Source organism: Strix aluco, chromosome 6, assembly GCF_031877795.1.
Source record: "Strix aluco isolate bStrAlu1 chromosome 6, bStrAlu1.hap1, whole genome shotgun sequence".
Taxonomy (NCBI): Eukaryota; Metazoa; Chordata; class Aves; order Strigiformes; family Strigidae; genus Strix; species Strix aluco.
The window spans coordinates 44,878,330-44,891,205 of NC_133936.1; the positions used below are offsets into that span (position 1 = coordinate 44,878,330).

General features: G+C 59.6%; 1 protein-coding gene across 1 annotated transcript; it reads right to left on the minus strand.

Annotated features, from left to right (window-relative positions):
- Positions 1-8,087: 8,087 nt before the first annotated feature.
- Positions 8,088-12,742, minus strand: LOC141925539 (uncharacterized). Its single transcript, XM_074829984.1, has 10 exons — positions 12,546-12,742; positions 12,041-12,295; positions 11,179-11,335; positions 10,586-10,636; positions 10,020-10,179; positions 9,883-9,926; positions 9,689-9,754; positions 8,957-9,036; positions 8,412-8,799; positions 8,088-8,233 (listed from the first exon to the last, which is right to left on the minus strand). The coding sequence occupies exons 1-9, from the start codon at positions 12,740-12,742 to the stop codon at positions 8,754-8,756; spliced, it is 1,056 nt and encodes a 351-aa protein (XP_074686085.1). The 3' UTR covers positions 8,088-8,233; positions 8,412-8,753.
- Between the last annotated feature and the right edge of the window lie 134 nt (positions 12,743-12,876).

Genomic DNA, 12,876 nt, shown 5'->3' on the forward strand with positions numbered 1-12,876 from the left:
CACAAGAGTACAGCCTGCCGGAGTGGGTCTGCTACCACCGCTACCACGGGCGTTCACAACAGTCTGGTCTCTGGCCATCCTGCTCTATGACATGGTCTGCGGGGACGTCCCCTTCGAGCAGGATGAGGACATCATCAGGGGACAGCTCTTCTTCCGCCAGCCGATCTCCCTCGGTGGGTCCCCGGCTTCGTGGCGGGCAGCAGGTTTGGGAGATGGCACCGGGTGCACGAGCATCCCTGCTCTTACGGCTGTGGAGGAGGGTGATCTCCCGTGTTTAGCTGGGGGAGGTGGCACATGAGGAGGGTGATCTCCCGGGGTTAGCGGGGGGAGGTGGCACGTGTCCTGCCATCCTGCTCTCCTCCAAAACAGCTCCTGGATCGGGAGGTTTGGGGGTAGCTCCGAGCACACCCAGCATGGCCTGGGCACTGCGGACGGTGGTGGAAGGTGGACAGGAGCCTTCTCTGACCGGCCGTGTCTGGTTTCTCTCCCCAGAGTGCCAGCATCTCATTGGGTCGTGTTTGTCCTCGCAGCCTTCAGACAGACCATATCTGGAGGACATTTTCAACCACTCCTGGCTGTGAGATACTCACCTGCCCTAGGAGATGGCAGAGACCCCACCTGGACGGTTTGGCCTGGGACCCTGGCACATAACAGCTCCAGGCATCTCCTGGCCATAAGAAGCAGAGAAGACCAGGCTTCCTCACCACCGTAGCACCGAGCAGGGATAATCGGGAACACGCACATCCTGTCCCGAAGCTGGGCTGGAGACTGATCTTCCAAGTGCTGGTGGCCACCATCCAACCCAGCTGTCCTGGGCTCCATCTGAATGACCCTGTGTCATTTGCTGGTCTTGCCAGTAATTTTTTTTTTTTTTTGGTTTTGGTTCTGTTATTGGTGGAGAGAGGAGACATTATTGCAAACCATCTGGTTTTGGTGGCTCCCAAACATCTCCCTGACCACCTGAATTCGGGATGGCGAGAGGATCAGAGACCTTATTGCAAGAGAAGCTTCAACGGGGGAAAAACAGTGGCCGAATGGCTGCCGCCTCCGCTGTCACCGTGCTCGAGTGCCTTCAGCTGAGATCTGGGCTGTGCTGGAGGAAATACTTGAATTTCCCTACACTGCTGCTTTTCCAAGACTTGCCTGGGTATAGACTTCCTCTTCCCCTTTCAAAAAGAAAACGGGTCAGAAGACACCTGGGAGCCAAGCAGGCGATCCCTCACCTCCTGTGCCTCCACCTCGCCTGGATTTTCTGGGTTTCTTTGCTTCCCGGTGCCCTCACGAATGCACAAACAGTGCAAACCAACAGAGCTGTAAATGTGTTCAGTTATACAGGAGCGAAGTTTGATGTACAGTTGTTAATAGTGACAATGTTTTACCTTTTTTTCTTTTTTCCAGTTTTTGTTTCCAATTTATTTTCATGGATTTGTTTATTAAAGAGAGAGTTCTAGCCAGCAGGATAACTTATTTATTTATTTATAATTCCCGTGGGTTTCCAACCCACGCTTGCTCCCACAGCTGCTGCCCCCCCCGGTTTTCTGTTCGGGCCTTCCCTCCGTGTCTGCCCCATGTCCATCCCCACCCGCAGTGTTTCTGGCTGGCGGGGTGCGGAGCGGCTGCCTGCTCCCCAGCTCTCTCTGTACAGAGTTCTGGTTGCTGTTGTTCCCTTGCCAGGTGTTTTGGTTTTCCCCGCGGGTGTCTTGTTTGGGGCTGGGGAGGGGGGAGCTGCTCTGGGCTGTCTGCGCTGTTTATATGTTTTAGCTGGCGGGTTTTTTCTTAATAGTTCATATTGTACAGGGAAATTCAGAAATCTTATATTTTTTTAATGCAGTTTTAAATAAAAACAAACCACTTGACGTGATGGAGACATCCCTTTACTGCGGGGCGGGATGAACGATGCTGCGAGCGTGCCGGGTACCGGTGGCCACACCGTGGCATGGCTACTGCGGGGCTACTGTGGGGACCGCCCGTTTGTCTCCAGCTGAGACTAACCCCAAAGGCTCGCTGAGCCACATCAGCCAGGACCAGCCAGCGACAGCCCCATGGGGAAGGCTGGACCCATCCCTCGGCGGGGTGTTTCCAGGGCTGACAGCTCCTGGCAGGTCTGGGAGGGATCGAAGGGCTGTGGAGCCCTTTGCGTTTCCGTTCACCCGCAGGCTGGTGCAGAGCGTGTGCTGGCGACGGCGAGGGAACAACCATCAAAGCGACCTTGTGAAAGGCCGGGTGTTGTCAGCCACATTGATTTTCAGTCAGGCAGATCCTGTTGCTCCGGTGCTGTTGGCGCGGAGCGAGTGTTGGGTGCCGGGGGTGAAGAAAGCCACCGGCGGGCTGTGCCCACCTCCAGCTCGGCTGCGGCAAACACGGAGCGAGAGGAAGTTGATCTTGGGATTACGAGAAGTCGGTCGCTGTCAGTCAGCGGCGGTAACGCTTCGCTCGAGCTTTTACCCTCCAACCTGTCAAACCCCACTTCCCAGCTCTGCGGTGCTCTGGGGGGTGTTGGTTTTGTTTTTTGTTTCCACTTGGGATTTTTTTTTTTTAATTAGTGTGCTGAATTTTGAAGCCCTGTTCCTGCTTGACCTCATGGCGCACCTGCTGCGCTGCGCACGCAGGGCTGTGTCTGCCCCAAGGAAGGGGCACGTTTCCCCTTCTGCAGGTTAATTTGCAAGTCCCCAGATCTCAGACAACAGGACCATCCTTTCCTTTTCTTGCCTCAGGGCTTTATTGCTTAAACCCCACCGTGCCCAGGCAGCAGTCCCTCTCCCTGGCTCACCCCGGGCTTGCCAGCACCGCTGTCCGAGCCGGGGGGCTGCTGTGCGAGGGAATGGGGGGTCCTGGAGCCACGTCCCAGCCTCGTGGGGTCCTGGAGCCACGTCCCAGCCTCGTGGGGTGACCTGGTGTGCTGTGTCACTGCTGTGCCTCCGTCTTCAGCAGAAAGCCTTAACTCTGTTTCTTTGTTTTGCTTTTTTGTTTTGTTTTTTTTTTAAACTCAGCTGCATCTTTCATCTCCTCAGGGCTGCTACAAGCAGGAAGCGCAGCTCCACACGCCTTCAAAGTTTAGGCCTGTTTTGAGACGTGGTTTGTATTCAACCTCCTCTCTCACTCACTTTTCCCCCCGGACCATCAGGGAAGCTGCTCTTACACAAAGCAAACCTCCCTGCCACGCTGCCTGCTACCGCGAGGAGCCTGAGCCCCTTGGGTGGCCGCTGTCCCCCTCGGCACCACCGAAATGCTCTGGCGGCTGCCCCGGCTGCGGGCTGAGCTCAGCCCCCCACCGCCCGTAAACGCTGGCTGACTGCTGCGGTGTTCCTTAGAAAACTCGCCGCAGAAAGGCTGAGCAGGTCGGGCACGGGGCTGGGGCACTGGTAGTCACTTTGTTTCCACCTGTTGCTGATGGTTTTGTCCCTGCCAGGCGTGTGCTGCAGGAGGGGAACGGTGCCATCGTGTCCCCCGGCAAGATCCCTCTGCCTGGGTACTGTTTTGTCGTGCCAGGGTGACGGGGTGTATCCAAGGTTTGGGTGTTGGGAAAGGATCGGTGCGTGTTTGATCCCCGTGCACCCGCCTTCCTGTGCAGTAACGCCTTCACGGGGCTGAGAGCCACCAGAGTCATGTCCCAGACCTCTGCCACGGGGACAGGACCACGGTAGGTGTGACGGGAGACCTGAAGATGGGCAGCCGATGCCCGTTGCTCCCCTCCACATCATGGCATTGTGGCACAGGGGCTGGGGGAAAGGAAAAGGCCTTTTCACCCCTCATTTCTCCTCGACAGGGAGATGTTCGCTGCCCTTTGGGGCTGTCAGCTGTGATAGGAGAGGATGAAGAGGCAGGAGTTTTCCAGCAGGAAGTGATTTGGAGCCAGCATCGCACTCCCACCTCTATTTCACAACTTTTTATTGCTCCCCGCTGTCAGCAGGGGAAGGACCCACATTTCAGAAAGCAGAAAAAAACGATGAAGCAGGAGCAGGATGAGATTTCAGACTGTTGGACCTCCCGTTCTGGGAGCACCAGAGTCCCATGGATGGCTGAGGACTCGCAAAGGGCCAGCACTCATCACACCTGTGGCTTCCTGTACCCATCCATCCCCAGCAAAGGTGCTTGGTGATGCAGAGAGGCTGCCAGGGCAGCCTGCAGTCACAGCGACAGCGAGGGTTGTGTTTTGCACATCCCTGTCTGGGAATGAGAGATGAGCAACAGCCAAACCCCTGCCACGGCTGGAACAACGCAGATGAGCACCGAGGAGAAAAACCCCCTGGGGAGCGGGGGCCGGGCTCGCCGCAGGGACCCCCAGAGCTGGAGACTCAGAGGTGGCATCTCACCCCACGTCCTGCCGCAAGGAGAGCATCCAGCTGCCCCCGAGGCGGCGTCTGAAACCTTTTGGCCCTTCTCAGCACAGTGAGGCACAGGAGCTATTTTAAACACCTGCCTTAGGATGGGGTGAATTATCAGCAAACCAGGTGTCCCACGGCTCCGCCCCCCAGTAATGAATCCCAGTGGAAGTCGGTCTCCAAAGGCTTTTTGCCGACGGCCTGTGTGGCAACAGCACCACCTCCACAGGGCAGGTGGGGAAACTGAGGCACAGAGCCCCAACCTGCTGGAGATCTTTTGCAGTGGAGCTTGGGCTCACCTGCCTTTCCCTGCCCTAGCCCTCCTTAGGCTGGGACCAGCCGCAGAGGAGCTCCCAGCCTTAAACCCCTGATGGCCCCACATCCCCCAGGCAGGGGATTTAGTGCTCCAGGAGTCGAGACTAAAGCCCTGCACCCCCCTCAGCATGAACCCGGGGTGAAACCTGTCCCTTCCCAGCCCTCCTCTGAAAAACAAACCCCGTGCTGTGACAGTGGGGGCGGCCAGGTGCTGGTGTCAGGCACCTGTAGCCCCGCTCCAGACCAGAGTCTCATGTGTTGGGGTTTACACCGACCTTCCTGAGAGTGGGATCTGCGCTAACCCTGCCTGCGTGACACGTCGAAACTGCATCACTCGGCCTGAGAGGTGGTGGGGGTTTTAGTGAGGAAAAAACCACTTTATTCACTGTAAAACAGACAAACAAACAAACAACAACTGCAAAACCTTTCCAGCGTGTAAAGTTGAGTCAAATTTAGCAGCTTCAGCTAAGGAAACATATTTTTTAAAGGAATAATCAATGTGATTCTTTCATCCTTTTCCAAGCTTTTGGTCCCCTTTCTCCAGGGTAATATTTGTGTGTCCTTAATCACTGTGTTTATTACAGTTAGGAGGGGGTTAAGCAACCCAAACATGGAACAGCTGCTCCTGTTTCACATTGAAGCAGCCGCTGCAGTGACCCTGCAGTGACACCCTGGCACGCGTGTGCATCTCAACGGCTGCAGGGACGGAGATCTCACCCCGCTGCAGAAGCTGTGAGAAAAACAGAGCAGCAAAATGTCATTTCAGGTCAACCCCTGCCAAAAGTCTTCCTCTTGCCCCAGCTCCCCGAAACGTGCAGGCAGGGCCGGGCCCCCGGCACACGCGCGTGGCCTCGTAAGCCATCAGCACCCACCCCAAAGGAAACCGTCCCCGTGCTGCCACCCGCGCGGCACGGGTGTGCCACGACAGCCGTGATCTCGGTGCCAGGCTACTACTCGTAGTAATCACTCGCTGTAGCGTCCCTATGTGTGCACATGGGTGTGTGTAGATCCCCCCAAACACATAAATTTGGCTCAGTTGGGCCCAGGTTGGCTCCTGCCGTCACCAGCTGAGACCTGACGGCAATCGAAGCACAGCTGAGGATGCCGAGGACTTGGATTTCAGCCCTTTTCCCCCATCCTCTGGGGGGGGTTTCTCTCCTTTTGGGGAGGGCAGCAGGATGAGGGCAGCGTGGAGACAATGAGCCCCCTTCCCTTGCCAGGGTGGAGGGGTCACTCTCCTGCTGCTCTAGCAGGGTGTTTCCAAACAAAGTCTTCAATAAAGCCAATAAATGAAGCACGAGAAGATGGAGTGTGACTGGCCATGACTCCAGGACAGACGGACAGACTCTCTGGCGTGCTCAGCCTCCCGCTGACACTGAGGGCTCCCGCTCTGATGCAGGATGGTTTCTATCTCTCAAAGTCTGCAGCTGTGTTACTGGATGAAGTGATTTGCAATAACCCTGTTTGTCACACCTTGCAGCCCACAGGTTTTTAACTCTGGTGGAAGGAACAGCGTTTCCACCCAGGATGAACCAGCACCTTTCTGGAAACTTTGCTAGTCCAACACTGCACCCCTGACCAGGAGGGCAGTGATCTCCCTGCAGCTGGGTACCTTGAAATGCTCTATTGTGTGTCAGTTCTTAAGTTTCTCTTCTCTGCTTCAGCTTTCAGATGGGAAAAGGAAGTGACTCTTCTCTCTCAGTTTTCATTCTCATTCAAAATCAAAAGCTGTCAGAGATCCCAGGCTCGTTGCCACGGTCTTGGGCTCACTCTGCCCCCTGAAATATCTCCCTATACCCCGAGAGCAGCCGATGGTGAGGGAAGGAGCAGGAACAGGTTGGGTCAGGGCAAAGCACCCAGGTGCCAGGCCAGGCCCTGTGGTGAGGCGCCAGCGACGAGCCTGTGCTGCCCTTTGCTGTCAGCCCTGTCCGCCCAAAACAGGCTGGTTTTGCAGAAATGCACCTGCTTTTTAATTTTTCATCCCTTTTTTGAGTGCTTCCGATCCTCCTGTGTCCTGAAAGGCTCTCCAAGCCTCTCCCTGAATGCTTGGCAGGAGCCATGATCCTGCTAAGCCGGGCCCTGACCCTGAGGGGATGGCGAGAGCCGCCCTGGCCAGGAGGCTGAGCTGGGGGGGGGGGGTAATTATCCCTTTTCCAATGGCCCCCCCCCCCACCTGCGACACCCCAAGGGACAGCCAGCTCCCCTCCTGCCATTGCCCTGCCCTTTGCAAACAGGGGAAGCTGAGGCATCTCCTCAGGACCTGACTCCTGTGGGGCAAGGCCCTGCCGGTGGCCTGACCGTGTGAGGCGGGTGCTAATTCAGCAGGGCCATCGCATGTTTCCCTCAGGAGCAGGACGTCCCCATGTCCCCACAGCCCGGGGACACTGGTGACAGCAGACCCTGTCCCTCTCTGCCCACACCCGGCACCATTAAGGCCCCGTGGCTGCCGGCCACCCCTGTGGTGAGGTTTCTCCTCAGGGCACGAGAGGGATGGCAGCACCCTGCTGGCTGGCAGGGTCCCAGTCCCACATCACCTGGGAAGTTTGGGGGGGTTTCTGACATCTGTGGGGTTTTTTTTCCCAGTTTATCCCCATTTATTCAGGAAGTGACTGCTTGTGCCTCATGGTATGTCCAGCAGAGACATCACATCACAGAAGTGGTCAACTGGGCTGGGCCACAACCCTTCAACTGGCTTGAGAAGTCTGTGATGATTGTGAAACCAGTCAGTGCCCCAAGCCCAGAGCCGGCTGCCAGCGGGGAAAACACCTTCCAGCTCATCAGCCTGTACAGAGCATGGGGTGACACATGGCCAGGGACTGACTGTAGGACACGGTGGCCAGCGGGTAACACTCGCAGACTGCACGAGATCCAAGGAAATGGAGCTGAGCCGTGCAGTCCTGAGCAGAGGTGGTCCGTCCCCCGTCAGGAAGCTGGCCAGCAGCCCGGGCGGGTTGATGGAAGCACAGCACATCTCCGAGCTGCTCAAATCCACCAGAAATACATCGGGCTGTGGCGACGCTGGTGTCACCACCAGCACAGTGACGCTGTTCCCAAGCACAGCCCCTGCACAGACACTGAGAGAGAGGAGGAAGAGGCACCTGGAATCAGGCGCTTTCCCAACCCCAGCAGCAGAAGCTCTCCTGGTGACGTGTTTTTCCCATTCCCCTTTCTCCATCAGTGTCCTTGGTCTGTCTTGTCCCCTCCTGTCAGAAAGGGCACCTCTGAGAGAGGGAATATTTGTGACAGAAAGTGTTACCAGAGGGAAAGCAGTGTTTGCATACACCAGGCTGTATTGGGTACCCTGAACAAGAGGCCTTACTCAGAGTTGCTTAAATTTTATGTGCTTGCTACCCCTGGGAGAGGATGTATTGTTTACCGGGAACCATCGGCCGCAAAACTTCTTCTCATGGCCCCCTGCAGGCCCCACAAAGGCTTCTCATCACCCCCAAGGACACAGGGGACATTTATTGTCCATGCAAGTGTTTCTCATCAAATACAAGGACAGATTGGACACATCAGACAGGTCAGGCTGTCCTTCAAACAGTCAGCAAGGAACTTCTAGTAAGGAGCTACCGTCCTTGGAGAGGAGAAACACCCTGGAACATGGAAGCTCATTAAAATTGTTTTACTTAAATCAGTTTAAGAACCTGCCCGGACACAGACCCTCACCCTTTGAACTGGCTGAATTAAAAACCCCACTGTCACTTTAAATCAGAGCGAGCACGTCACTCCCCACTGAGGGGTACAAGCGATAAGTAATTAACCAATACTCACTGCAGTAAAGGTGTAACCATGTAGTCTGGGGTGTATGAACACTCCGAAGTTCTTTTGTGCCGAGTGCTTGACCTGCGGACTCTTCCCCTGCGCGGGATAAAGCAGTATCTCCTCTCCAAACTCACCTTGGTCTCCAGAGTCTTTATTTCAGGTGTCACACTCCCGTGCAGGGCTCCACACTCCGTGCGAGAAGAGCAGCGGGGTCTTGGCGAGGCTGCTCCTCGGAGCGCGCCTTTCCCCCGAGCAGAGGAGTCGCCCCAGGGAGGTCCCTGTCCCCGCCTCGGGAATAAAGAGGGAACAGCCTGTGCTCAGGCTTCAGCAGCACGGCCGCTGCGCCTCAAGTTATTCCCAGGACGCTCTGCACAGGCGGGAAAGGTTTCTCCGTTTGCTGTCGGCGGGAGAAAGGCACCTCAGTGAGGGAGAGATTTAAATCTCAGCCCACGGCCGAGGAGAGGGAGCAGCACCAGCACCCCCAGCTGTGTGTCTGGCCAGGCAGGAGCTCCCGGCACTCCCTGAGTTGCTGCGGGGGGTGTCCAGCTCCTTACCGCGTCCCGGGATGGGCCCTGCAGGAACGGCACGGACAGAGCAGCGGCAGGACAAACGGACAGCTCGGAGGGGTCCAAATCTGGAAATGCGGAAACTTCAGATTCCAGACATTTTTAATTCAACATCCTGGCATTTCAAAATACAGCACTTTCAAATTCAGACTGCCGACATTCCAAAACCCGGACAGCTCAGATTTAGAATTCAGAAAATTCAAATCTAAAGTTCAGAGATTTCCAAATTTTGAAAGTCAGAAATTTCAGATTTCAGAAATGTCCAATTCAAGATGCGGACATTTCAAAATTTGTCATTTTCAAATTCAAGATTCCAACATTCCATAACCCAGACATTTCAAATTTGGAATTTGGAAAATTCAAATCTAAAGTTCTGAGGTTTCCAAATTTCCAAATTCAGAAATTTCAAATGTGTCCTGGCACCCCCACACCCCCCAGACTCCCCCAGGACCCCCAGACCCCTCCACAACCCCCCCAGAACCCCCAGACCCCCCCTAGGACCCCTCCTGGCACCCCTAGAACACTCCCAGGATCCCTAGAGCCCCCCCAGACCCCTGCCATCACCCCCAGACCCCTCCAGGACCACCCCCAGCACCCCCAGGACACCCCCAGCACCCCCTGAGGATTCCCAGAGACCCCCAGACCCCCCGTGGTACCCCAAGACCCCCCCCCAGAACCCCCTGGCACCTCCAGACCCCCCCAGGCCCCGCCCCAGCTCACCCTGACCAGGGCGACCATGCACTGCCCCTCCTCCCGCAGCTGCTCCTGCCGCCGCCCCTCGGCCTCCTGAGAAGGGGTGAGGGCGAGGGGGGGGTCAGTCGCCCCCCCAAAGGCCGGGGGGTGTTGGGGGGATGCAGGGGGGTTCGGGGGGGCAGGGAACCCCCCCAGAGCGGTGACAGACATCACAGACGCACCCCGAGCCCTGGTTGCAGAAGGTGCAGTGGGGTCACTACCAGCTCTGCAGTAAAAAAGAGGTGGGGGGGTCAGGGCTTGGGGTCACCCCCAAAACTCGGGGACCCCTCCCGGAAGGGCGGGGACCCCCCAAACTGACCTGGGGGCTGGGGGGGCCATTGGCGAGGGGGGGAGCAGTCGCAGACCCCGCAGAGGATGCTGGGGCCGGGGTTCAGGAAGGTGCGGGAGGCGCAGGCACAGCCCCCACCTCGCTGCTGGTGTTGGGGGGCAGCTCCAGAGTCGGGGGGGCCCCTATAGCGCTGGAGAGGAAGAAAAGAGGGTGAGGGACCCTATAGATCCCCGTAATCCCCCATAGGGGATCGGGGGGGTTGGGGGGGCTGTACCCTGGGGTCCCCCCATGGGGCTGGCTGGGGGGTCCGCCTGGAGGAGGTAGGGGGTGGGGGGACACTCTCAGGATCTATAGGGGCTCTATAGGGGCCCTACAGACCCACATGTGACCCCAGGAGCCCCCCCCAGGCCCTCCAGCCCCTCTACAGACCCTCCAGCCCCTAGGGACCCCCCAGCACCCCCTATGGCCCCCCCAACCCTACAGATGCCCCATAGAGCACTCACAGCCCCTACAGAGCCCCCCTATAGCACCCCCAGCCCCTACAGAGCCCCTCTACAGCCCCCCCAGCCCCTATAGAGCCCCCCCCAGCCCCGTACCTGTGGGCCTTCCCCATCTGTTATTGGCAGCGAATCAGCCACCAGCAGCCCCTGGGGGCAGGAAGAGGAGCCGCTCCCAGTTCACAGCAGTACAGACCAGTATGAACCAGTGACACCCCCACTCCGCCCCTCCCTGTACATCCCTGGGCACCCCCAGTATAGCTCAGTGCCCCACCCACCCCTCCCAGTGCAGCCCAACCTCCTCCCAGTCCCTCCCAGTATAGCTGTGTGCTCTCCCCAGTCCCTCCCAGTTCCCCCCAGTCCCTCCCAGTCCCCGCTCACTTCAGCCCCCCCACCAGGATGTCAGTGAAGAACTGGGGTTTCGGTGCTGGTTCTTGGGGGGAGGGCAGGGGGAGAGTCAGAGTCCTCCCAGTGCATCCCAGTACATCAAAGTGTCCCTCAGTACGTCCCACTGCCCCTCCCAGTACTCCCCAGTATGGCCCAGTGCCCTGCAGTATGTCCCAGTAACCCTCTCAGTTAGCAAAATACTGGGATGCTAGAGAGGGAAATTGGGGTTCTGTGGGGTATATATTGGGGTGATACGGGAGGATTGGGGTCCTTGAGGTTTTGGGGTCCTGCGGGTTTTGGGGTACCTGCACGGCGTCGACGGTGCCGCAGCAGACGGGGTTCCCGAAGTGGATGGTGTGGCAGTGCCGGGGGGGCCGGGCTGCAGCAGGTTCCAGCCGTACTTCTCCAGGGTGCTGAGCGCCGTCCGCAGCCCCCCCAAACCCTGTGGCTGCCCCCCGGCACCTGGGGGGGGACAGGGAGGGTCGGGGGAGCCCCCAAACCCCCACCGCACCCCCACATCCCCCCACTCCCCCTCCCACCGCCCCCCACACCTCATTCCCCTGTATTTTGAGTGCCCCCCTCCATTTTGGGTGCCCCCTCGTAATTTTGGGTGTCCCCCTCCTGCATTTTGGGCCCCCCCTCCACCACACCAGGCACAGGCTGTCACACAGCAGCTGGGCCCCGTCCAGGTGCTGACACTTGTCTCGAGGGGGCCGGGGGACCCCCAAAATCGGGCTCAGCTCAGCCAGCGTCGCCTCCCCGGGGTCCTGGGTCAGAGCCACCTCCAGTGCCACACGCAGCGCCCCGAGATTGGGCGGGGGGGCCCCTCGCTGCCCCCCAGGGTTCGGGGGGACCCCCCCTGGGTCGGGGCATGCCCCCTCGGAGCGGTCCGCGATGGGGGGGCACCCCTGGGAGGACCCCGTGGTGTGGGGGGAGCCCTCAGGATCTCGGGGGGCCCCTCAGAGGCCTCCGGGATGGGGGGGCCCCCCCGGGGTGTGTGTGGAGCCCCCTCCGCCGGGACGGGGGCACTGGGCTCGGCCTCTTCCACCATCACCTGAGGGGTGAGAAACGGGGAGGAAAAGGGAAATTTGGGGGGGGGGGGGGGGTGATGGCGAAAATAACGAGTTAACGGAGCAGCGGTGACTCTAATGGGGGCGCACCCCTCACCTGGGGTCCCCGAGGGGTCCTGTCCCCCAAAACGCCCCTGGTGGGGGGGATCCCAGTGGGGGGGGGGTGTGTCCCTCTCCCCACCCTGTCAGGGGGGTCCCGTCCCCTGTTCCCAAGTGCCCTGTCAGGGGGGACCCCGGGAGGGGGGGGAACGGGGGTGCGTGAGGGTCCGGGGGTACCAGGGAGAACTCGGGGACCCCCGTCCCCAGCGCGGGGGGTGCCGCGGGGAGGGGGTGCCCAGCGGGAAGCCCCTGCCTACCTCAGGGGCTGGCGGGGAGGAAGGCGGGGAGAGGAGGGGGGAGAGGAGGGGGGAGAGGAGGGGGGAGAGGAGGGGGGAGAGGAGGGGGGAGAGGAGGGGGGAGAGGAGGGGGGAGAGGAGGAGGCAGCGGCGGCAGCGCCCGCCCCGACCGGCGCCGCCTCCACAACGACAGCGGCGGCGGCTGCTGAGGGGAGGAAAGAGCCTTCCCGCCCTGCCGCCGCCCGCCCCCGAACGGGCTGCCCTCACCCGCCATGGCGGCCGCGGCGTCGCTCCGCACCCCCCTCCGCCTCCTGCGCATGCACCCCGATGGCCCCGCCCCTGCCCTGGCAATGCCCACACTCCCCATGGAGGACGCGGCGTCGCCGGACCCGCCCCTTCGCGCCTGCGCGGAGCCGCCTCCCTTTAGTCTCGCCCCTTCTCCCCGCTCCCCTCAGGGCCACCATGATGGCGGCGGCGGCCCCGCGGCTCTGGCCGCTCCTCCGGGCCCTGCGGGCTCAGGTGAGGCGGGAAGGCGGGTAGGGGGGGACCTGGGGTGGGGGGGCGGACCTCGGGGGTGGCGTCACGCCCGCGTCGCGGC

Bases quoted from the DNA above. Each gene is read 5' to 3' on its own strand.
- LOC141925539 (XM_074829984.1), bottom strand. From the start codon at position 12,742: ATGGTGGCCCTGAGGGGAGCGGGGAGAAGGGGCGAGACTAAAGGGAGG. The intron at 11,336-12,040 runs GTGAGGGGTGCG...GTCCCCCCCCAG, and splicing joins GGACCCCTCGGGGACCCCAG to GTGCCGGGGGGCAGCCACAG. The intron at 10,180-10,585 runs GTACGGGGCTGG...CTTCCTCTCCAG, and splicing joins CAGATGGGGAAGGCCCACAG to CGCTATAGGGGCCCCCCCGA.